At 38.7% G+C, this 26598-nt stretch overlaps 1 protein-coding gene across 6 annotated transcripts; it reads right to left on the bottom strand.

Annotated features, from left to right (window-relative positions):
- ZBED4 (zinc finger BED-type containing 4) lies at positions 1-26595 on the bottom strand. 6 transcript variants are annotated; one of them, XM_076329177.1, is made up of 4 exons: positions 26450-26595; positions 25308-25452; positions 20534-20611; positions 1-5749 (listed from the first exon to the last, which is right to left on the bottom strand). In XM_076329177.1, the coding sequence occupies exon 4, from the start codon at positions 5347-5349 to the stop codon at positions 1831-1833; it is 3519 nt and encodes a 1172-aa protein (XP_076185292.1). In that variant the 5' UTR covers positions 5350-5749; positions 20534-20611; positions 25308-25452; positions 26450-26595; the 3' UTR covers positions 1-1830. The 6 variants fall into 6 exon arrangements, with proteins under 6 accessions (XP_076185292.1, XP_076185310.1, XP_076185319.1 ...); XM_076329195.1 differs by lacking the exon at positions 26450-26595 and adding an exon at positions 26196-26216; XM_076329204.1 differs by lacking the exon at positions 26450-26595 and adding an exon at positions 25557-25587.
- Positions 26596-26598: the final 3 nt, after the last annotated feature.

Below are 26598 nucleotides of genomic sequence, written 5' to 3'. Positions count from 1 at the left end.
TAAACTAGAACAAATTGTTTTATTACTGCAGAAAAAACACGTGCTGTTCTCATTTAACCCTAGAACAACAAAGAAATGCTGACTGTTGATAGAATTAAGTTACCTTTTAAAATACTGGAGACAAAATGCAGTATTAGTTCTTCCCAAGTACACTATATAATAATTTACTTAAATAGTACAGGCGTAAACATAACTGATGGAACAACTGAAATACCTGAAACCATAAAACGTTTAGAGAAACGTCACGTGGAAACCAAAGCCACCTGGGAAAGAATTCAACAAGCTTTCCTGACGTTGAATAGAACCAGAATGAAGGCTTAAGTCCAAAGAGCTAAATGGAAAACCAATCTTTTCACATGCTATGTTCTGTGGTATATTTATGGTTACAGTTGTATCAATTGATTTTTATTCAATGGTTGTCTTAAATCCATCTGAAAATAAAAGGCAGTGTTGACTACCACTAGAAAATTGCAAATAAAATGTTTAATTTCAGAAACTGAGTTCACCATTTATAAATACACTAAAACATAGTAAATGCAAAATTAGATTAGGCATAGGTACAGTATTTTAACAAAGCTACAACTTTTCTAAAAGGTCATAGGCAAATGATGACTTGTTTCCCAAAAAGTATTCAATGAAAACTGAAATGAGAAGATTAACCTTTCTAGAGTTAAAAAACCATGGAGAACGTTCCTTTCAAATTAAAATGCTGGCTATTTTTTTCCATCTTATTTGAAGTTTTGAGGGCTCTAGATCCCATTTGCCTGATGGACACCAACAGTTAAGAATCAACCCTACTACATAAAATTCTAAGCAGTGCACCATATCCATAAGGCTATTACTGAAAATCAGAAGATCAGTTACTTCTGTACTAGGAGCTTTAAGACAGGCTGTTCTACACAATTGAAATTACGTTAGGAGTAAGGGCTCAATTTTTACAATAGGGAACCTTATAGTTTCGATGCACTAAAGATTAGAAAAGGCTTTAGAATGACATTAGAGTCTTCACGGTAAATTTCTTGCCTTTTTTGTACACGGCATTAAATAACAAGCATTAATTCACAAACTTTGATAAGACTTTCAAAGAGCTTTTATAAATACCCAGAATATTTCTGTAGTTCAGTTAAAATGTAAAACCTGAACAGGAGAACCCAGAATGGGAAGTTTTACTACCGACTGCTGTATAACTGACATTCCATAAGATCTCAAATTTAAGATTTATTTTCAGATACTAAGTCAATGGTCTCCTGTAAACACATCTTCCTCAATAACTCTTCTTAATCCTTTAAGTACTTTAGGGCTTGCAGTTAAAAACACCACATGATAAAAAGACAGCTTGAACCCCATCTTTCATGTACAGCTTTCTTTTGACAACTACAAAAGCTGTTTTGTTGCAATTAAAGCAATGTTCAACTAAAATACAGTACCTGGTTTATGGTTTTTACATAATAATTGAATAAAAAACTACAGAATAGAACTGTTTACATCTTTTTTTTTTTGCCATTCTATTAAAACAAATGACTGAGCTTTTTTAAAGTTCATTTACAATTATGGATTAAAACCTACATAATTTTGTATAATTTGACAAGACAGGCTATCTCTAGTGTGAACTTTTAAAAAACATATATACAATATCTGGCCTGAAGTACTATGAATAAGGCACATGTAGACATATTGAAAGCTGAAAAAAATGAAACTAAAATTTGGAATTATAGTCACTGATTAGATGTCATACATGGCCCCTATTGGAGCAATTTAACAATCTGAGTTATAGATAGTTAATATCCAGTGAGCAACAACAGATTTAGTCTAGCAGTTTGTTCATTAGTTTCAATACTGGAAGTATATTAAAGGAAGATTCACTTTCAAAAAGATAAGCTTTTCAAAGTGTTCAATCATTAACCTTGACTGACTAAAGTTGTTGCTTTCGTTGGATGTATTGAACAATCTCTCTGAAGGAACAATGCTTGGTGGACAACCCAAGAACCTGACAGCCAATTTTGACAGTACTGGCCAAGACGACTTCTTAAAGTTCCAGTAAGTTAAAGGATCACAGTTATGCTCAAGCACTTCTTCCTCCAAGTAAGAAAGCACCATTTCCTCTGGTAACTTTGCTCTCTCTTTCAGGTCTTTTGTTTTCTTCATGTCACCCATGAGTGACCAAAGATTATCTTCCCCATATGAATTTGTAGATGGTGAACCTATATCACATCCATTGGAAACAGGTTTATCATCATCTGAGGTAGAACTCATTATTTCCAGCTCCCTGATTAAGTCTTGTTTATATTGTTCAGCCTCCTCTTCTGTAAATAAGGATGTTTTATACCGGGGATCCAGAAGTGTAGCAAAAATGTACCTTGGATCATGAAGCGTGGAGGACAATCTACTCACCATAGCTTCTTTCAAAGATTTCAGCATAGTATCTATGCCCATTGTTTCCTCAAATAGCATTTCTATTTTCCGGTTAAGTATATGAATCATTGGAATCACTTGGCTTAGAGTAGACATGTGTGTACTCATCTCCCTACTTGCAGCTTCGAAAGGTTTGAGAGCATGACACACCGACTGCATGACTTCCCACTGATCACAACTTATTAGCTCCCGAAAGCTGCACTCTATTGACATTTCATCAATTGCTCTTTTCTGCTCGATAAGACGTTCAAGCATATGAAATGATGTATTCCACTTTGATGGAACATCTTGTATTAGCTGATGCTGAGGCAACTCATACTCTTTTTGCAACTCAGCTAACTTCTCTTTTGCTTTTGCTGACCGATGGACGCGTTCACAGATCTTTCTTGCAATACTAAGCAAATTCTGAACCATTCTCTGGCTTTTAATAGCCTCATTTACAATGACATTAACAGTGTGACTAAAACATTGTACACTTGAATGATCACCTTCATTTAAAGTTTTTTCTATACTCTGATTATCAGTAACAGTAATCCCAATCTGAAGGCCAATGGAAGTAATCCATGTTTCCCACCAGTACTCTAACTGCTTTTGAATACTGATTCCATTGTAGTCACAATCTATCTGTGATACATTTAATAGTGCTGAACAATGGTAATCCTCACACTGTGGTCGAAATGAAGACTCAAATGTTACCCAATGAGCTGTCAGGGTCAGATATTCTCGTGTTTGGTTGCTCATCCATATTCCGGACGTAAAATGGATCACTCCACTTTCAGCTTCTTTAAGATGTGAAATAATTATTTGTTTTACATTATCATACATATCTGGAATTGCTGTCCTGGAAAAGTAAGATGGAGAGGGTAAAGAATACTGAGGTTGCAAGTATTCAAGCAGCCTGTTAAAGCCAATGTTGTCTACAAAAGAATATGGCTGAAGGTCAAGTGCAATCATTTCGGCTACGAGACTTGTGATTTTTTTGGCAACTGGGTGAGAGTCACAAAACTTGTCATTGGTTTCATCAAAATTTGAAGATCCTAATAATTCTGTGCTCAGTGGCATGTGATTATCCGTAGATGAGGATAATACTGTCTCTGAGACATCAGTTTTCAATACATTGTTATGAAACCGCTGCAAATGTCTTAGAAGGCAACTTGTGCCTAGATTTGTTGGCTTTTTCCCCCTACTTATTGTACGTCCACAGTGCATACATACTACTTTTGTTGAATCTGCAGAACAAATTGAAAAGTGATTCCACAGTTTTGAGGTCTTCTTACTATTAACAGGAAATATAATTTGATTATCATGTGTAACCATTGTAGGCAAGTCAGTCAACTTCGAGGATGAACATTCTGCAGAAGCCAAAGTGGCGTAAGGAGAATTTGCCAAACTCACATCAAGAAAGCTCTTTTGGTTTCCAATTACATCGGGATGGCGTCTATATAGATGTCTCATCAAGCAGCTTGTGCCCACATCTCCTTTTTTACCACGACTTATCATACAACTGCAGTATCTACATACTGCTTTTAGACTGTCTGCAGGTGACAGTGAAAAGTGATGCCAAACTTCTGATTTAAGCCTTTTCATAATCCTTTTATTTTGCTGAAATACAGCGGTAGGTTCAAATATTAGTGGACCTAATCCCTCACACTGTTTCTCAGGAGAGGAAACAAAGGAGACTTCACCTATATCATCAGAAGATGACAACATTGAGTCTTCTACTAGAGCATCTCCAGAAGAGAGATTAGTATGGATCTCCTCAGAGATTCTGTCTGGAGAAGAAGAAACAGAAGTTGATTCTTTCATTAGTTTTCCAGGAGAGGATGACATAGAATTCAGATCACTATCTGAGGGTAGTAAAGAAGGCAACAAAGTTGGAGGTGCGGTGTAGAGAGGTGGTATGCTGGTACCACCCCCATTCTCTTGCAGGACAATGGAACGATGGGCTCTCCACATGTGTCTTATTAAACAACTCGTTCCCAAGTCTTTTCCATTTTTTCCTCTACTGAATTCATTCATACAGTGGATGCAAACAGCTTTAGAATTATCTAGAGGTGACAAATAAAAGTGTTTCCAGACAGCAGATCTCCTTCTGGAACCTGATGTGCTCTTTGGAATTACAACAGTTTTTTCTGCTACATTCTCCACAGTGTCATCATACTGGTTGTTGGGTAGCTGTGGAGATGACCCAACCATGACTTCTTCTTTGCTGCACTTTTCAGAAACTGAGAGATCTGATATTTCTTCAGAAGAAACAATAGAAACAGACTCCTCAATTATTCGATCGGGAGATGGTATTTTAGAAGCCATTTTCTTGACCAGTTTTATAGGGGATAACATAGAACTCAGATCACCAACATCTGCGGACTGAGGTGGCAGTAACAACGTAGGTGAAGAAAAGGAGGATATACCTGGCATACTTCCATTTTCTTGAATTAGTACAGTGGGATGGGCTCTCCTCACATGTCTCATGAGACAACTTGTACTGAGGTCCTTTTCATTTTTACCCCTGCTAAATTCTTTCATACAGTACATACATATTGCTTTAGTGCTATCTCTAGGAGATATAAAAAAATGGTTCCAAGCAGGCGACTTTTTTCTGGAGCTTATGTTTCTGCTAGAAAGGAGGCTTTGTGTCACAGCTTCCATTGCTACATCATACAGCGTACTACTATATTGAGAAAAAAGAGATCCATAATCATCTTCATTTTCTGTAGATAAATATTTGCCAGGGTTGTTGGTAATGAAGTTCTTTTCTTTGTCTTCTTGTTCATCACTGCTGTCCGCATGTTTGAAATCATCTTGTTCTGTCTTGATATCCATTCCTTCTAGAGTACAGTTAATGCTGTCTTCCTCTTGCTCTACTTTTAAGTTATTGATTTTACCCAATACAAAATTACCATCCATTCTGGGGGAACCTGCTTTACTCTCGTCCATGGATGACAAATTCTTCTTGCCAAGTCTTCATTTATTAATAAATACAGATAATTTAAAAGATTATTTAAAATTTGATTAAAATGATTTATCTTGTATACTGAATGCACACAGATGTGCGTATGTGTTAAAATAATCTCTGGTTTATGAATTCTGTATCCGTGTTGTGCATAAGCAAATATGATTAGTCATAAAAATGCATTTAAAAATTATAGACTTAAAGGAATCTCATTTTTTCCTTAGGATCAGGACATTTCAGGTCATAGATGAATGTTCTCCAAGACAGCTACTGTTAAATGCTTCATGTTGTAGACATAATCCTAAAAAAAGAATGTTCTATTTTCTTGTTGAAGGAAGCTATTCTGTTCATCTTGACTGGGCAACTGCAATTCTTTTGCACCATCTAGAAATAAAAAAAATCAGAAGACAAAGTTAACTAACACTCTAAATAACTATAGTAAAGGTGAACTGAAAACATGCGCTAAATGTTCTGTGTTTTGTTTTGGTTTTTTCCTTTGAGATAAAAACAATTCAGTGTACTATTGAAAAAAAGAAAAAAAAAAAAACATTTACTCAATACATTTATTGTGGGCAAATACATGTCTACACACGCAGCTCTCGTTCCGCTTTGGCAAAATCCAGAGTCCAAGCATCACTTTTGTATTTGCTTAGACATACCTATGCCTCATCCTACATCCTAATTCAACCACTGCATAATCATACATACACACATAAATATACAAACACATACTATATAGGTGTCTGTATCTACAGATACGTATGAAGACAAGCAGGCATTTAGTCATGTTAGCACAGAAATACGTACTTAAAACCAAATGTTAAGTTACGCTCTTGTACATGTGAGCCCTTCATTACTGACAGTAGTGTTTAAAAGTACAGTATTTTACAAGAAACCTCTGTAAGGGTGTTCAGTTTTCACTCACACTAATCTCTCTCTCTCTTCCTCTGACCATAGTCTCACATGGTTATATTCATGCCATAACACTCCCAGACAATCATTCTATAGAAACAAGCTACTTTTAGAGTTTCACATTTAAAACCTGAAATGCTTCATTTAGGATAACTGGGCTATGCAAATGCCATGTATACACTGAGGTCTCCCAAAAGCGTAACATCACTCGGAAGCAAAGATTACATACAGTTATATATGCTGGTGCCTAGTGCAGCACTGCCAGCTCAAGTTCCTCACATACCCAAGGGTTATACTAGAAAGCCCATTTACACCAAGATAGCTCATTTCCCTCATGAGTAAAGGTTTCCCCCACCAACAATTCCAGTAAAAAGAGTAGATTTTTGAAGTATAGCTGCATACAAATCACAGGGCAACAACAGGCTCAAAAACCAGAGCCCCCCACCGGCCCCACACAAACCTGAAAAAGCTGCCTGCATTTGTCAGCCACTTTTTGTTTTTGTTTTTTTTTTTTCCTTCTTTTTACTACAGTTCTATCAGAATTCTAAATTTTGCCAAACCCTTTCTCACTTATTCTCTTGCGTCATTAATGTAGTTATTGGTACCTTCATTCAAGATAACATTTTTTGACCACACAGCTGATGCTACAACATGCACTCCAATTTGTACAAACTGGATTTTATGGGACTCTTTCTCCCCAGCTGGAGACAAAATACAAATTTAAATCGGTTACTTTAAAAACTTCTCACACAATTTTCATGTGTTACTCAAACACAAGAAGGATTTCAGCAGACAAAAGGTGAAATTAGCCATAGCTACAAGACACATTAAAAAAGTCTAGGTTGTACTCACATAGACATTTCCCCCCCTGTACCAAGACTAATGTCATATTAGCTTTGTAACCTATTTTAATTAATATTTCTCTGAGGTCTGTTTACAAGAGAGATCAGGAATGCTTATTTTCTGTGGATTTCAGACTTCTGTAAAGCCTACTGTAGCCATAGCTTACTTTCTTTTCCAGTGCAGGGGAAGGGGCAATCAGCTTATTGCAGCTATTTTAAGAAAAGGGTGATGGAACAGTCAGAACTTGCAAAGAGGAAGGCAGTAACTCTAGTTTTCTTTCTGTGGAAGTTTCAATATTTGTGCTCTGCCTTTCTCTCTCCTCAGAAAAAAAAAAGATGTTTTCAGACACCTAAAGATAGGAGGGTTGAGCATGAAGAACATCAGTTCTAACAAAGCGAGGGACTTGAACAAAAAGAAAAACCTTAAATTTCTAGAAGAAATTTAACACTTCTTCAATTTAACATTTCTTCTTCTAGAAGAAATTTAACACGCTACACAAAACTTTCCACAAGTTTGTGGAATCACATCTAAGAACAACTCTGGCAGCAGAGACTAAATTTACATCACTCAGTATAAAACTGAATGAAACGCAAGTTAGTGATCACACACATATTGACAATATGGAAGCATGTGCATCTGGGACAAGAGAGTGAGAGTAAGATAGTCAACATTTATTAACAGAAATCAATCTAAGAGGATTTTTTTTTCATCTTTATTTCAATCTAATCTGTGAATTTGGGGCTTGTACTGCAAACAGGAAAAGCAAGAATATATAATAAGCTGTTGTGACTTAGGATCACAGAATAGAAAGGCTCACAGGCAAGTGGCTCCATGAAGAGCTTACAGAACATAAATTATGCATGTAAGTGCCAAGTTACAGTAAGCACATTACAGATTCCTAGCTAGATTCGCACAAAATACATGCATACATCCATTGGAATCCGGTTCTGATGAAGTTGTGCACAATTTCTTTGCCTCAAAACAGGTAATCACATCTCTAGCCTGCAATTGCTGTAATTTCTTAACTACGCAAAAACAGTTCTAGGCTTTGAACAGAAAAATCCATGGAGATGCTTCACTTGTCCCTGTCCTGATAAGCAGTTACTGCTTAACACAGCTAAGTGGGTAAGGTAGCTGCGATGGGAAGATTTGGAACCCTGATAAATGAGACCAGTTGCAAACTTCATAACAATACTTAACTAGATTGACATTCATTAACAATACACATTGCCAATGGTTAGGTTCTTAATCATTATCAGCCATTATCACTACATATTCAAACAGTTAGGCCCTAATCATCTTATCCTAAATTAGCTTTGAGTACACAATACCACTGAGCTGATTCCACGTAGTTAAATACTGGTGGCTATGGTCCCTGATGGTCTGAGTGCTGAAGTTGAGGTGAATAGGTGAGCGCGCTATTTGGACTCTGAAGCAGGAACCGTGGTGGTAGACTTCTTTCTTCCCATTTCTCCTTGCTGTCGCTGGGTGCTTTTAATGCTCCTAATCTACTCCACCAAAAAAAAGGGTGTGGGAAGCAATTTCATTTGCTCCTGACATTATTTATCTTTTCTTTAGGACCAGAAACTGTTCTGGTTCCACAAGAAATCTTTCCTCCTTATTCTATATCCTTATGTTTTGGCTTGCAGATTTTACCACTTGAATTGTTGATTCATGTTTTTCTGTCCCCTATTTGTGCAATTAAACATACGTCTCCCTTTGCAGCTACGTATTATTTCTATACTTATGCTTAGTTGTGATATAAAATGTTTTCATGCTGTTAGGAGGGTTATGCTATTAGCCGTGTTACAAAGTACTTATATACTGTGGCCAGTTACACTATTTTAGTGTACTTATAACTGAGTTTAGGACAATAAAACATTAATTATATCTTGTCCACTCTATGACTGTTACAGGTCTCTGGCTACATAGTACATATTTTTCTGGGCATTGTTGCTGCCTTCTAGGAATGCAGAATAGCTGAGATTCTTAGAGAAGACTCATTAGGGCTGCTAGATCACTTCCTGGGAAATCCCCAAAGTTGGATGCCCCTTAGAAGATTTTGCATGTATTCTTTTTCCATTTTCTTTCAAACTTCTAAGCGTGATCTCTGTTGCTTTGAATGTTACTACATCATAGTATCAAATTAAGTCAAGCTCCCTCCCTTCAAACACCCTTGAAGGTTCAAACCCAATTTTCTTTAGAATACAGTCCCCAAAATGCTCACAATTAGAAAGACAGATATGTTTTTCATCTCCCCCTCTCATGCCAACTCTACGTAAGAGTCAATCTGTTTTAAAATCTGCTTTAAAACCAAACAAAACACTCCATCCTATTTTAAAATTTTACAGTAACCTAGAACAAAGTATGAATTTGTTTATGACCACCTTTGCATAGCTTATTTACCCTTGGACACAAGCTACTTGAAGTTAAGGACTACTGCTAAACAAACAGGATAGTCAAGGAGAAGGAAAATGTTTTCAAAGGTACAGAAGGCTACAGGCAGTGAGCTCAAAATTAAAATGATTTATGCCTTTGAAATCTCCTCAATTAGATACAGACAAGCAGTGAAACAAAGAGAATTAAGAGTAACCTTGCAACAAAAATCTTCAAAGAAAATAAATGGAACTAGAGAACAATTATCTACTCAAATGTACTACTCTAGACTATTAGCTCCTGAGTGGCTGTAGACAGTCAGTGGTTTGCTGTGGTGAGAAGCCTGCAGAAATATTTTATAAGATTTTCCATTCAAAATGGGATTACTGAAAGCATATGGTGGTTGACAAGAAATGTCAGGAGAATGTCACTGATCCGAAGAGTGCCACAGCAGACTCCCATGACCAGAAGAAATCGATGCTGAAGGGGGGTGGGGGGGGGAAAAGAGAAACACAGGTGTCTTGGGATTGCAGACACACACATTAACATACAGAGAAGTATGAAAAGTATGCAAGAACACTGAACCATGAGAGATTATTTGTTTGTAAAGCAGAGAGTGGCCTGCAAGTTTTAAACAATTTTAGATTCCAAGTTGAGTAGTCAGGCAATAATCATGGACATGATTATATTACAGAATCTTAGTGCAAATAATGGTCTAGAGAAAGTAGTTTAAAACAAAAAACCTTTAAATTATTATACAAGTGCATATAGTATAAATACAAACACACACACCCCTGCAAAATGCAAGAGTAGTTACTTCAAAAAAGATGCAAAACGTGGAGACAAAGTGAAAGCAAAGCTACTTACTCATTTAAAAAAAAAAGCAAAAGTAGTGACAGATTTTTGAGCGTAGGAGGTACATAAAAGCACATTAAAAACAATTTGCACAAATGGATGTCAGTTTTAGAATGAATAGTGCTAATCTTGTTTATTTTTGGAAATCTACAGGCATCATTAAGAACATAAAGTCAAAAGAAAATCCCTAAAAGCAAGCAATACAAGCAACAAGGAGGAGACATTTTAAGAAATTATTAGCTTCCACTTCAACGGCAGGTACTATGCTGATTAAAAAAAAACCCAAACAAAAAACCCAGACAACTCAAGAAAACCTGAAAACAAAACACACATCCAAAAACCTGTAACAAATAAGCGGAACATATTTTTATAAATATATAGCCTAGATGAACCTTATCGCTTTTCAAAGTTACAAATCCCTTGAAGAAGGAAAACTAAGAACAGTGACTTCTTTTTATAGAAATTTCCTATGACAAAGTATCAGTACTAGCTCACCCATAAAGAACTGCAGAAGTTTGCAAGATACTCAGCAATTAAAATGAGGTATTAGAAGAGACTGCAAAATTAGCATGTTAGTCACACTCTGAAACGAGGTGGGTCCTACACTCAAGTCTCACTGAAGCTCACAGGAATCTGCACATACGTACAAGCATGAACTAGTAGATGCAAGTGTAATTGGGATCAAAGTACAGAAAGTTAGGCTTAATAAAAGAAACAAGTTGTTTTGGACCTCATGAGAGCTGTTGGGAGAGAAAAAAAAAAAGGGGGAAGGTAAAGCCACCTTTACTATTCCATTACTTTTCCAGCCACCTGAAAGGCAGATCTTACATTAACCGATAACTGTTGCGGTTTTACAAAGGTATTCTCTCCAACTTGCAAAATAACCTCTCATGTCCACGACCCCAAACGCTCCATCTGGACACAAGAGAGTAACATGTGGAAACAGCACCACCAGTACTGTACATTGCTCCTTGTTGACAGGAATAGTCTTCACCCTAACCAAATACTAGAGCAGAATATAACAATTACAACAAATAATATTAGACATTTTTATTAATCTTACATGAAAGAGTTGAAGTTTATAGGAATCTGGGTGCTTAACAGAAAATATGTAAAAAAAAAATAATCAGAGAAGCATATGTTAATGGAAGGGGAAACTTCATAACCAAAATCATATCTAAGTCAATTAAAAAAACCCAAAACACAAAAAGGGCATACACAGAAAAATAAAAGAAAAAAAGAAGAGACAGCAGCTATTACTGTTATAAGTGCTTTCTTTTACTGGAGAGAAAAACCCTGATGTTAGAAACTGAAAGTATTTTTATTTAAAATTTCAACTATTTACTATGCTTTCTTCTCTACTTATATCTTAAAAAAGTGATATATGGAAGTAACAAAAATACAACATTTTTGAATATTGGCTGAGAAAGAATATCTAGGTTTAGCTCTTGTTCTGTCACAAACTACTGGTCTTGCAGAAGTCTAAGTTTCTCCCTCCATGACCCCCTCCCAATTAGGAGGGCTGTGATATTTTATCTTTCATCTATTGTTTTTGTTCCATCTATTCCGCTATGAGTTTTACAGGGTCATCTTACTACCTGGCTTATCCATCAAGGTCTCACTCTCACTAAGGCTCCTTAAGTACTCCTGAAACACTTGTAGAATGAAAAAAAAAGCTTTTATAACTATTTTAAAGTTCCATTTTGGAGTGAGACAAACATTTAGAAAAATCCTAGTTTACACATAGGGAACATTCATGAACAGTTTTATATGTTTGTGTAAACAAGAAAAGACCGATTCAGCTCTCCGGTGGTGGGAAGGGGTGGGGGGTATTATTTCCTCCAAGGCTGAAGCATTTCACAGATGTGTGGCCAGCCAAGCAGGATGCCACGCGTAGGAGCTGTAACAGGCTGGGAGGCAGGAACCAGGCAGCTCCCAAGGATGCTGCAACTGCTGGGCTTCAACTGCTGGAAGAAACGGGGCAGCATCCTGGCAGGATAGCTGATGCCCTCAACAACCTCATCCCTGAAGAGAAGAGAAGCTGGGAAAAATTACAAAAAGAAAATGACATATCCAGAGTAACACATAGGAACGGAAATGAAAATGTGCTTTGGAAAGCGATGGGACAAAGGTACACGCTCAGAGGCTTGGGAGACAAGGCAGGAAGAATGAGAGCCCTCCAAGAAAGGTATGTGAGCTCCCTGGTGCGGCTCATGCTACTTGTCAGGACACGACACAGAGACCTCCAATTTATCCAAGTATAAAGATCATTCATGCCTCTTCACGTTGCTGAAAAACTCAGTGCTTGGTGTAAGCTGGGGCCTAAATCAGTCATTCCAGACAGAGAGAAACCAAGGCGTGGAGAGCTGAGTATTATAGCCAGAACTATCATCATTAGACTCTGAGTACTCAACCCTAATTACAAATGCAGGAATTTAGCTAAAGTAGAGACTGAAAAGTTAAAAAGACTACCAGCTAAATGTAAATATTCCCCCCTTTCTTGCTTCCTGTCCCCCAAAACATCAATTAATTTTACTGTGAACACAGACCATTTTACATTAAGCAGTAAAATAGACCTGCTAGTGCCAAGTTCTATTTTTTTGGTTTAGCGGTCTCTGGACTCTTTTCTGTGTCTTCTGTTTTCCCCACCACCGCTGAATTAACAGTAATGCAGGAAGATAACAATCAACAGCACAGCTCAGAAGTGACAGTTTTAGTCTTAGACTATCGTTAAAGGGACAGTGTCAAGTTAAAATCTAACCAGTACACAGAAAACACCTAACATTGCACAAACTCAAACTCCTCAAACTCAAACTTAGCCTCTTACTCTTTTAAAAGCCGGTTTATTTTGCACATCTGTTTTCTCCTCTTGCTGCTGTGAACATTAAAAAGTCTATGGGACTCTGTTTACTGATCATTTTCAGATATTCCCTGAAACCTCGGGAAAGATTTGTACAAATATCTCCATCTCAAACTCTAAATCATCTGCATCACGGTGTATGGAAGAAAGCATGCGCACCAGCTCCCCCTGCACAAAACTACTCTGCTCTTATACTGATGTGTAAAAGGAGTGAAAAAAATTCACGACAATGGCAAAACTGAAGAGAAACAGTATGATTTCCAGATTAGCATCATTTAAAAAAATACTTTGAAATAGGCAGAAAGCAGAAATGAAGGAAGATTTCATTTTAAATTGTTTTTTTTAAAAAGAGGATCTGGTTCTTAATTCAGTTCTTAGACAGGTATATCCTCAACCATAAAACCTCTTAAAAAGATTGAGATAATGCTTTTAAAATAGTATACATTTCATAGTCATTATTTTTTAAGTCTGATATAAATAAGGATGTTTGTGTTAGCATGTGTACTATTCGCATCTGGCTGACATTTAGTTCTGGCATCCCTGTTTAGCGCCCAACTGGATTTGCTAAACATGCTCAGTACCCAAATGTTTCATCACACCCCAATGATACAGGCTGATGGCTCAGCATGTTTAAGAATAAAGCAGGTGTCTGATACAGGGTAGGGAATAAAAACTCAAGCTTATTTCTGGAGAAATCAGACTTCATAATTTATTTGACAATTTATTAAGCATATATCTATTTGAAGCATCATCCTCCAACGCCTAGGTTTAAGCAGCACTGTTAAACACTATGAAGCCCATAGCACAGAAATCCCCATTCCACAAGATTTCAAACAGCATTTATCTTAAAAGTGAAATAAAAATGCAAAGCTAAAACAACAAAAAAATCACCTCAGCCAAAACAATGTCACTCCCAAGTTTTATATAAAAAAACCAAAGAAATATCAACTGTGTTGCATGTACCACCATACATAATATTATGTATCACCACAAATAGTAACACTACTCACACCTACGACCACCTGATAAGCCTTTAATTGTTGCTATTTTTTTTTCTTAGTGCACTAAAAATACCATCGGATCTCAAATGGGGCTATCTTCCTTCACACGTCCTTTGCTAACTTCCCGTAGCAGCACACTGTAAGAAAGGAGGAAAAAAAAGCAGGCTGTACACATGCTAATCATTTCTGTCCCAGCTTTTACTAAGAGATCGCTCATAAAAAACGGATCTGTCACGGTAAGTAAATTATGCCTACATTTGTCTAGGATCCAAACTGTCTCTTAAGTGTTGAAGCATTCTTTCTCGTTATCTGGTATGATACTACTGAAGCAATACTTTGAGGATATGTTTCTATGCTACTGTTCACACCTACCAAATGTCAGGTCTGTCTGTCATTTGTTAAAATGCTGATGTTTTAAGCAATAATTTCATTAAAACTTGAAGCAGGATTTTCTTAAGTCTTGCGCATCAGCTCAATGTTGCTTCAAGTGAAACCTACAGGAGATTATACCGTTATTTTGATATTTTTATAATTTGCAATTTTTGACAAACAAATATTATATGCTAATAAGATAGGGCAATTCTTAATATTACAAGAGATAAGGTAGTTTTCTTAAGAAAAAAAAAATTTAGATTTTTCTAAACAGCTGAAGCATGTATTGTTTGGCTTATAGCATTTTTAGTGCTGGACATCAAAGCTGCTTTTAGCATCTCATGCTGTACAATTTGGGGCTGAGGGGAGGGGAGATGAACGAAGGCTGCAGTAACACAACACGAGGGTAAAATGCAGAAGATAAAAATAAGAACAGAGTAGGGAAGATGCATCAGTATTATCATGGAACAGGAAACAACACACAACCAAAAACACAGTAACAACAGATAAGTTCCAAAAGAATGAAAGACAAAAGACAAAACATTTACTCCATGTTGCTAGAGAACAGCAGCCTGCTTTCAGAAAAGCATCAGAAAATTCAAAGCAAAGCTCCTCTGACACTTTTCCCCAAGTGATCAATTCCTCTGCCTAGCCCATTACATTCTTCTCTTCCTCCTCCTGTGCTGACAAAATAAATGGGATAGGATTAGGACAGGAGATTCTTCTCCTGACTAGTCCACCTTCCTAGCTTGCAATATACTAGAAAACATACACTTTCGTTATTTTTTTTTTTTAATGTCTATCTTTAAACTCGGTAAGAGTGAAACCTTAAGCACTTTAAGGATGATTTCAAACAGTTAAAAATGAGACACCTGTAAAGGAGAAAGCTGAGGGTTACAAAGCTGAATAGGCAGGATGATGAAGAATGAAACAGCAGTTAGGAGAGGTACGCCATGTCTTGTGTACAGTAAGTTTTCTTGGAACTCTTGCTGAAAACGTCCATGTAAGTATAAAGTGAAAAAACCCTCACAAAATGTAAGCAGGGTCCTTTACAGAATGCAGTATTATATTAACCTGTTTGAATTATAATTTTTCTAAAAAAAAAAAAACAAAACGCTATCTGTTGACCTGCTAAGACTATCTTATGTTAGTATCTATTAGTTGATACTAACCAGATCAAGTCTGAAGAGGCCTGTTTTAAAAACCCTTCACAGCTATCCATTAATCCAATTCTGTGTTCGTACTGATGCCAGTTAGTTACACGTCCTCAGATAGTTTCACTTGTGCTATGGAGAGGTTTTCCATGATTTACATACATCGTATTTGTATATGTGTAATATGACATAGTACTATGCTTATATTGTATGTTTGTATCCTGGAATGCTTGTGCACATAAAGGCAGGTTAGAAAGAAAATGCAGTTCTTAGTCCCTGAAAAGACAAAAAATATTTTCAAGAGGATAAATAGTAGTTTAAATACTTTGTAGGGATTTTTTTACAGCTAAGCTTAATCATTCTTTTGTCACAAAAATATTTGAAGTCAGAAGATACCCTCAGTCGCAAATGATTCTCCAAGAAATCTGTTTCTTCTCTGTACCAGATATCTTCTTTCTTCCTCATGTATTAATGTGAAGAAACATGGCTAGATTTTACTTGAAGCAAGGAAAAGACCATCTCTTTACTAAATATACGACAATAATATTCACAATACCATCCAAGATAATTTTTATAGAGTTCAGAAATACTCAGTTTCACCTTGCCAACGAGCACAAGAACTGCAACAAAACCAAACAGGTAACTTTAAAGCCAAGCTTCCAAATCGCATGCGGGCATAATCGATCATACCCATGATAGGGGTGAACTTCTTAGTCCCCTTTCAAGCTTTTTTTTGTCATTCGGTATTTTCTAAGTAAATTGTACCTTCATCAATAGCATCTGACATTTTCACCTGATATCCCAGTTTAAAAAACAATGACTTCAATTCTGTCCCTCTCAAAACAAACATTCCTATCCATAAAACGGGGGAGGGGGAAAGAGAAATGAGCGTACAGATCTCCCCATTCACTTGTCAAACAGCCTGTCCCTAGCCTCCATGACAAGGGGTCTTTTCCCTCTTAACCTCTTTTAGGGACATATTCTCTTTCTCTTCTTCAAGGCAAGGTGAGACTTTGCAGCAAGGACCCAGCCGACACGGACAACCAAGCCAGGAAAGCCGACATTGTTTCCACTAGCACCACATTGAGCATTAGCAGGAAATCCAAACAGACACTCCTGTCCCTGGCAAACAAATAGCTCAGTCTTCTTCTCCCAAAAGAAATAGTTTATAGGAGAACTATAAACATCCTACCACCATAGACACAGATTTTAATTTGAGCAAATAAGGTTTTGTTCAAGGAGCTAATGAAGTATACAACAAGAATTTTAATTAAGAAAAAAGCTTTTTGTAGTACCTATTCTAACCAGTGCAGTTCATGAGCTTTAATTCATGTAATGTAACCTGTAATTTAAATAAGTTTTACAGAATAAGGTTACATGGGTGTTTTATTCAGAGCAGGATCCACAGCACTTTTAGTACAAGAGCCGGTTAAAAAAAAAAAAAAAAAAAAAAAAAAGGTAGCCCTTGCTGTTCCCATTTGCTTGATTTCTATTATTATACAGAAACCATAATAATTATTTTAATAAACCTAGTATTTTCTGAGGTATAGAAAAGAGAAATAAATAAAAACATTTAGAGAAAGGAGAAGGATCAGTAATCTCCCTGTTCTTTATGAGCATCATTGTATTTCCTGTCATAAACGGATTATGGTCTCCCCACAGCACAGTAAGCCACAGAAGACAACTCAAAATCATTAGGAAAGGAAAAGAACTGAACCTCAATTCCTCCTCTTTCCCAGTATCAAAAGCACAGATGCTGTCAACAGCACGGTCTGCACACTGTTTAGCTCCCTGAAAGCTGACCCACTCTTCCTACTATTTCAGCGGCTACTAATGCAAGTCGCAACAAGTGAAAACCTCTCATGTAATGAGTATTACCCTGTTGTCTTTTGGTTGGGTTTTTTTCCCCCCTCTCTGTAGATATGCTCCCACAGTTATTAGCATATCATGTTCCCACCTTTAATGCAGAAGAAAGAAGGGGAACCAGAGTAAAAATAGAAAATATGATTGCCATTATCTATGCCACATTTTAGCAAGGATATGCGGTCCCAAATCTTAAATCAGAAAAGCTCTCAAGAGCTGGGAGCCAGTAGTTGGGTGGGAGTTATAAACAGGCAGCAGTTTCCACACTGCTCTTTCCTCTCCCACCTCCTCATGGCATGTCTAACACCACTAGGTCTCTTTAATCAGGAACTAGATTTTCTTCAACTATCTAAACTGCACACAAAAGCTACTCAATAGTATAGGCACAGGAAGACTTCAATTCTTACAGTGGGTGCTAAAGGATGTAGACCTTTAACATTTCTGACCTACTGCAACTTAAAATTTTAACAAGAGAAGATAACACCTGAACAGCAGAATATTCCCATCTTTTTTCTCAGGAGACTCCAGCTCTATACAAGTACCCATTCTACTGAAAGAGTGCCTTCTTAATCACAAATGAATAAAGCATCATGGACAGAAGGAACATTTGCAAAATGCTAGCTCTCTGGGCCGCGCTACTCAACTCCAGGAGCTAGTATGCAATAACTTGTTCATAATACGCTGCATGGTGCAATCTGTACTGGTGAATACATCACATATTGCATATTGATACACTGAAACACAGGGGAAAAACAAAGTCAGTCTTCAACGACCATGCCATGAAGGAAAAATACCCCAGCACAAAGTAGTATAAGATCACTTAAAAGGTCATGTATTTGATATATTCCTCACATTTCATATTTCCCAAAATAAACACATAAAAATGACTGTGTTCTATAAAACCTTAACAAAATAGTTAAAAAAAAAAAAACAACAAAAAACACCTGTCACAAGGAACTCAAAATATGTTCTATAAATGCAGCTTTCAGGCTGACCAAAATTATCTAAGCTCTATTCCAGAGTGCTTACAACCTGAATTTCAATGAAGCACATGAATATGACAAAAACCAGGTGATAAAATGTATACACTTTTCTGTTGGAGCTCATATTGGCATTTAATTTCAAGACTAACCACTTGCAGATTTTATTATCTATCAGAACAACTGAACTTGCAGTCAACAGTTATTTCATCTGGGATTATAATTCAGGAACTAGTTCTTGAAGATACTAAGACCAGATACTCATTTTCAGTAGACAGGTAGTACTAAGCAGGTATTTTCATTGAAGGCTTTTAACCTTGAGAGCCACATTAGAAAGGCACTTTAGGTAGAACTATAAAATACTACAGTGCTTGACATCATGTAATGAAACGGTGCAAAGCATACAAGTGACCCTGAGACAAGTAGATTAGAATTCAGCATTAAATACATGAGAGTGAACTTTTGGATATTTTGGCAAAAGCAGCATTGTCCTTTTTATCAGATTTCTTCACAGTGGTCTAGAACTGACTCGAAAGGTTGCTGCAAACGACTACTACTCTTTCCTGCTCTTTGGCTATGCTACGGACTTGGAAAGCACTAGCAGTTCATTTTTGCTTAGACTCCGATGAAGAACAATCCACAAGCAGATTTAGTATGTAACAAAATCCCTCACACCTTCTGTATGTGTCACCTAGGAAAGCTTTCCTTCAAGAAATGAATCCGAATCATGTTTTTATTTTTCTTTTCCTGGGGAGGCCAGAGTCTTATGGGGAAAAGCTGAGCGCGTTGGGGTTGTTCAGCCTGGAGAAGAGAAGGCTCCAGGGAGACCTTATTGCAGCCTGTCAGTACTTAAAGGGGGCTTATAAAAAAGATGGGGACAAATTTTTTAGCAGGGCCTGTTGCGACAGGACAAGGGGGAATGGTTCTAAACTAAAAGAGGGTAGATATAGACTAGATATAAGGAAGACATTTTTTTATGATGAGGGTGGTGAAACACTAAAACAGGTTGCGCAGAGAGGTGGTGGATGCCCCATCCCTGGAAACATTCAAGGTCAGGTTGGACAGGGCTCTGAGCAACCTGATCTAGTTGAAGATGTCCCTGCTCATTGCAGGGGGGTTGGACTAGATGACTTTTAGAGGTCCCTTCCAACCCAAACCATTCTATGATTCTGTGACCCCACCAAGACTTCCTAGCTCAACATTTTACCTATCTTAAACCTTTTGTCCATCTGTTGCTAACGTGCATGTTAACCAATAATATAGGAAGCTTAAAAGCTGAACTACTTTATTCGGGGCAGGAGGGGGGAGAAAAAATAAACAGAAAGCTCTGAAACACTATACAAGAATAACATTTATTGTTAATCTACATATAAATGCTGATCTGCATATAAACAATTTTTTTTCTACTGCATCTTAGTCAGGAATCTCAGACTTCTGGAAAATCTGTACTCAACAGCTCAAACTGAATATATAAAGAAAAAAAAAGTTCCAGACAAAAACCCTAGAAGAAAATATAAAAATTTACATTATCAGTGAGGACATGAAAGACTGAGTAAGAGGAGTGAAATTTGAGTATAGGATGAAATGTAGCATGTAAGTAAGTTACTTCCCCCTTTTTAAGAGGTAGACTGCAGGGTAAGGATGTATATATGCCAGCTATTACCACAGAGTAAGAGGTGCCCCACAAATCATAAACTGGCTACTATTACTGTAACACTGTAAAGATATCCAGGCTTCCAAACTTAATTTTTAAGTCTCAGGCACTCATACAAACCTCCTGCTAAATTATTAAGCTCCATACAAGTCAATGCACAGGCATACAATTATTCATTACCTTTACCCATTGGCTTACTCTAAAGTAATAACAACAATGATACAAGACCCAAAACACACAAGCTGCCCACTAGTTTACTGAGGAAAAAACAAAAAAAACCAAAAACAAAAAAACTTACACATCTGTTCCACTGCATGCAGGCAACTTCATTTGAGGTTAAATACTTGCTACTCAAACTTAACGATGATGATTGTATCTAAGGAAAAGAAGAAAGTAATTCCTTTTAATAATTTTTTTTAGTCATGTTAACTGTCACAGGGGCAAGTCATGGCACGTTTCAAGTTTCTCTTCAGGTGACAGCTTCAGGAGTTGCACTTACATGACTAGCTCTCGCCTTTTTTCAAAATCCCTAGCCCTCATAATTGTCAAGAAAAATTAGACATTTTCAACTCTAGAGCTCCAAAGCAAAAAATCAGAATACCCCCCCGCCCCCAAGATGAGTACTAAAAAGATTTAAAAGTCAAATTTTTGTACTTGTCTTGGCGCTGCTCCATTTTTTTTTTTTTTTATGCTTAGGGATGACTACATCTCATGATGAATGAAACCAAGTCTACACTACATGCAAGATTTCAAAGGACCTTGCCAACACCTTTCAATACACTACAGGATTCATCTGGCAGCTTGTTACACCTTCTCTTCATGAGCTAAACATACTGCTTACACGCTACACCTAGCATGTGTATTAATCAACATGCAATAGCGTAGGATCAACACAAGATTATCATTCCCCATGTATGAGAAAGGAATGATTGCAAGTGGAGCATATTAAGTCAGATATTTTGACTTAGCAACAAAATCAACCAAAACAGTCTACCACAGGACATATTTTTGGACTTTTGCAACTTCAGTCCCACTGACCATTATACAGACATGAGTGTCATTGTGCAGAGGCCCCAGCTGTTTCACTGCCCCAGTACACTAAAAAAACCCCAACCAACCAAGAAATCTTTTTGCCATCTTAGAAAATCTGGAAAGTAAACTTTGACTCCAAATGCAGAAAATGCTGGAATCTGCAGTGCTTAGTGGTCAGGATGGTGCTTTGTCCTCTTTTCTAAACTTCATATGGATCAAGCATCAACAGGGGTTAAATCAGCAAAGCATTCTCCCCACCAGTCAGTGCTTACTGCTCTTATTCAGATTGAGAGACAGTGATTGATATATATACATACATATATACACACACCCCTTTTTTTTTTTATTTTCCTTGAGAAGGAGAACAGCTCTCAGAGGGTGGAAAGTCCTGATTGCTGGCTTACTGTGCATTACGGAATGAATTATATACAACTTCTTTTACTGACATTTTCACTTAAAAATACTTCCATAGTCCCTCTTAAGCAAGTGAAAACATCTCCAGAGCTGTGCAGCTGGCTAATTTGACTGTTAAGATGAGAGACTTCAGTCGTCCCTACTACAGCGAACATTTAAATAACGTATACAAAGAGGAAGGTGTCAGCCAAGGAGACAGAGACCCACCCGATGCAGGGTGCTCAGCAGGAGCAGTTAGGGAACTCTCCCGAGATGTGGATTCAGCTCCTCAGGCAAAGCAGGGAAGTGAACCTGGCTCTCCCACATTCCTTGCAAGTGCCAGAGCAAGTGCCAGAGCCATCAGACTACAGGCAAGACAGAGTACAAATAATGCATCTTTATCCTTCCCGATGTCTTTAAAAACCAACACCAAAACCCCACAACCCTTCCATTCCTATTTTCCCCTTCTTTCATTTGTTAAAGAGGACTATAAAATAGTTTCAAGCTGGGCCAAACATTTTGTTCAATTCAAATTAACATTTGGGTTTTCTTGATTGTTTATTTTAGTAAGAAGAAACAAAGAAAAAGTCATTTTAGCTGAATTTGAGCTTCTTTTCTTTAGAGGCAAACACTGATTCAGAAAATAGCATACAGAATTACAGCAACAGGTAAGCGGCATAATTATTGAAATGCTAATTAAATGAACCTATTTGGGGCAAAATTGGTACAAATTCTTTGATCATTGTCATATGAGACAAATTTATTATTAATTTTAAATACCTTTTTCCATATATCTTGTAAAGAACTGCAAAAGAGTATTGCTAAAATATGTCACAGCTGTTACACCAAGCCTATTTTCAGCCACAATTTTCAAGCTATTGACTACTGAAATCCAGAACAGGCTTTTGTATTAAATGTACAGAAAGTCCGAGCACTCAGTGCAAAAATTACTCTAACACACCAAAGGAAAAATATTTCTGTATGACACTAGTGAATGTAAACTAGCAGACATGACTCAAAAAAAATCCAACAAGCTTTCAGACAGCTATAACAGTGAACTAGTAACCCTCTAAACCTTCAAAGAGGGATTGTCCAACCCTACATGTCATTACAAAGCAAAGGGGGAAAGGGAAAGAGGTGAGAGATGGAAGGGAGGCAAGTGTGCAGTAACAGCTAAACAGAGCACACAGGTTGCAAGTTTAAATAAAGATTATGGTAATATTGTAATATTTCTTATGTCAACATCCACTGAAAACCAGTCTTACACAGGTTATAGGAAAGACTGATACTTTACTTTTCAATATGTTGCTCAATATAAAAAAAAAATCCACAATTTGTTCTGAATTATCACACTTGAATGAAAATAAGGACCTTAAAAATCAAGCTATTTCCCTGTTGCTGCTTTAACAGACCATCATATTATGCTCTGTGTCATCACAAAAAAAAAAGAAAAAAAGAAACAAAACAATACTACCATGGTTAAACTATGTATCACACTAATTTAGCATAGAAGTTCCTCCACTTCGGGGGGGGGAGGGGGACAAACAGATAAAAGCTTTAGTTGTTCTTACTTCTTGTTGTGTGTGCTTTAAACTCTAGGTTTCACTTGAAAGCTATCCTTAGGCCACAGAAGCAACTCAATTTTTTCACTAATTGATTGAAATCAAACAATCCCATAGTTGTGAATTGACAGATATTGATGATGCCAGTAGCAAATGCAAAATAAACAGCCGAAGTTGTACAGAAAACAATGCACATCTGCCACATGCAAGAGAACACCTTTTTGTGAAGCTGTTTTGAAAGTGTACACTAGAACAGATAACATTATGTAAATTACATTAATTTATGTTGCTACTACTAAAATACTAGATTGTTCCTACTTAGGAAAAAAAAGTCCGTCACAATGATGAGTTAAACACTGTGGTCTACATTGTTCAAAATCCCCAACTAAACTATCTATAATACTGTTTTCTATCTAAACCTAAGCTAATATACATGTATCATCACACCTATTTGCATAAAGCTGATTATTTTAACTGTACATTACAGTGGCAACCCCATAGCACAATATGCTCATTTTGAAGATGAGAACTCCTACAAATTAAAAGCAAGCCTCAAAAGACAGGATTTACAAAATCTTCTCATACAGAGTCTTCACTGTGAATGGCGGTAAAATGCAGCAAGGTGTTGGGAGCTACATCATCTGCATTCCTTAATTCAAACTTTCTCAGAGCCACAAAAATAACTTCTCCAAGAAGTTATTGTATTTAGGATTCTAAAAATTAGAAGAGAACAAATTCCAAGAAAAAGGGGACAAAAAAAAAAATACAACGGGCTCAAAGGCCACATAAACCAGCAACTATTCCCTACGACCGAAGAGTTTGCCAGGACTTCCTTCTGTAATACCTAGTTCTTAAGAATCTTTGATAGGAGGATATTCTACTTTACGTGGATAGACAATTTCAAATAAACGTCTGAAATTCAGTTGCCCTCCTGTATTTCCAAAGGACCTGTTATAATCCTTAGTGATGTATTATGTGTACTGAAGTAGACCGCCTCTGCACTAACCACCCGTGACCCCATGACACTAGCTGTTCTGCAAACACAATTCTTGCTCAGGACGTTTGCAGTCTAGGTTTAAAATGAGCCAGGATAGGTGGAAACACCAAAAAGAGAGAGGCCATAGCAGACAAGGTAACAGAAAGACAGTAAGCATTACTCTAAGCTCATCACCTGTCTAGCCTTCCACTATTACATACTTTGCCTTTCACATTATCATTGAGGATGCTGTACCTGTCACAATTTTGCTTTATATAGAGTAACAGTAAAGGAGTTATGGTTATTCAAAAGTACAAATATTCAAAAACTTTTCTCTGAGATGCTTAGTTTAGATATTTCATTTTACTTCCATTTTAGTTATTCTCAATCAATTCTTACATTTGTTTGCTCTGGAGAATATGCTCTATGGAATAAATTCCTCAACGTGTTGAAGTTGGAAGTTACCAGGAACACTGTAAGTACTAAAGTAGATAGACCTCCAACCGTATAAAAACTTTCAGCACCTTGCCTGTTGGTCTTATGCCTAGCAGACAGCACTCAAATTTCTAAGACTAGAATGACTAGAATGCCCCTGCCCAGTATTTATACAAATATAGGCTTTCTAGTAGCAGCATGGTATCTCGGGGATAGTTGATAAAGCCTTCCAGACTTCACTACCCCCAATATATACTCCACAAACATCCTCCCAAGGGTGCACATCTGTGCTTTAAGTGAAACATTGCATTACTGAAGGTAACCTTTAGAAGAAAAGAACTGCGCTCACCCTCTTGAAAAGCAAAACACATGCACATACATAGTGGGCCACACAGACAACAACACATAAGGAAAGCCCGAGAAGTATGTTTACGTTATAGGGGCTTACAAGACTTTCTCTGCTTGGCATTATAGGCATAGCATGACAGCTCACACTAAATTATTGAAATCTGTCAAAGATACCCCCCAGAAACAAGACATGACTGCTTCTAACACATAAGCACTAGGGAGGAAGGATTGGGGAAAGAGGACTTTTTTCTACACTGCAAAGTCAGACACTACTAAACTTAGCAATGATAACTAGAGTCACCATTAATGCAAAAGACGCCTTTTACCTTTCATTGCATTAATAAATGTTTTTACACTTTTAGTAGACTGCACGTGCAGCAGACAACTTTAAGTGTATCAGGCACCCTCCGAAATCCAGTAAGCATTATAACACAGCTGGTCTCTACCATCAGCAGCTGTCTCAGTGTAGATCTAGAAGTTACAGAAGACATTTTTAAGCAAAATTATGGCATCCCAAGTAGAAAACGAGAGAAGCAGTACACGAAAGTTATATTCTGCAGTTTTTCCATATGCACCTCTCTTGAGCGACTCTGCCCAAGAGAGACGGGGCTGGGAACTTCACCCCACACAGGAAGAGATGCGGTGTTTACACCGCGGCCGAAGCCGCTGGCGGGCGCCTGCTCCCCTCGTGTCCCGCGTTCTCGGGGGGAACGCTTTTTAGGATTTCCTGGGCTTTTCGGCCCCGGCGCCCGGCTGGCCAGTCTGTGCCCGAGGAGCCCGGCCGCGGGTCCCCGCGCAGCCCCGGCCCGCACCGCGCGCCCTGCGCGGAGCCACGGCCGCCCGCTGCGGGGGGCGGCGGGCTCTCCGCCCCCGGGTCGGCCCGGGCCATCTTAGCTCGGGATGGCAGCGGCCACATGGTCACCGCTCCCTCCGCGGGCCCGGCTCCCGCGGCCTCCCGGCGGCGCGGCCCCGCCAGGTGGGAGCGGGCGCAGAGCCCCGGCGGGTACCGCCGGCCCGGCCCGGCCCGCGCCGCGCACAATGCCGGGCGGGCTCGGGGCGCGGCCAGCGGCTCGGTGGGCACCCCTCCCCGGACGGGGGGCGGCAGAGCCTGCCGGACGGTCCGGGCCACCGCCAAGCCCCCGGGGACCGGCGACCCCCGCCCGCCGGGCCGGCCGGGCCCCCTCCCGGGGCCTCGCAGACAATGGAGCCAGTACCGCGGGCCTAGTCCCCGGCTTCCTGCGCCGCCCCGCCGCCACACGCCCCCTCCCCGGCCTGGCGGCGCTGTCCTGCGGGCGCTCCCAGGCGGGACGGGGCGCCGCCGGGCCCGGGGCGCGGGGCCCCGGCCGCGCAGGCACCGGCGCCGCTGAGGCAAAACCCGGCGCCGGCAGGGGGGTGTGGGGGTGCCGGGGGAGGGCGAGCCGGACCGCCCTGCCCGGCCCCCTCCCGGTGCCGGAACGGTGCCACTCACCTCCCCGGGCGGCCGCCGCAGGGGAAGCCGGAGGTCGCCGCCACCGCCCGGCCGGGCCCGAAGGAGTTAAAAGGAAGGGCCGGGCGGGACCGTCCCATTCATTAGCCGGGCGCTTTGTCTCCGGCCGCCGCCGCCGCCGCGGCGCTGAG

Source organism: Aptenodytes patagonicus, chromosome 1 (assembly GCF_965638725.1).
Source record: "Aptenodytes patagonicus chromosome 1, bAptPat1.pri.cur, whole genome shotgun sequence".
In the NCBI taxonomy this organism is placed as follows: domain Eukaryota; kingdom Metazoa; phylum Chordata; class Aves; order Sphenisciformes; family Spheniscidae; genus Aptenodytes; species Aptenodytes patagonicus.
This window is presented reverse-complemented; position numbering and strand designations above follow the sequence as displayed.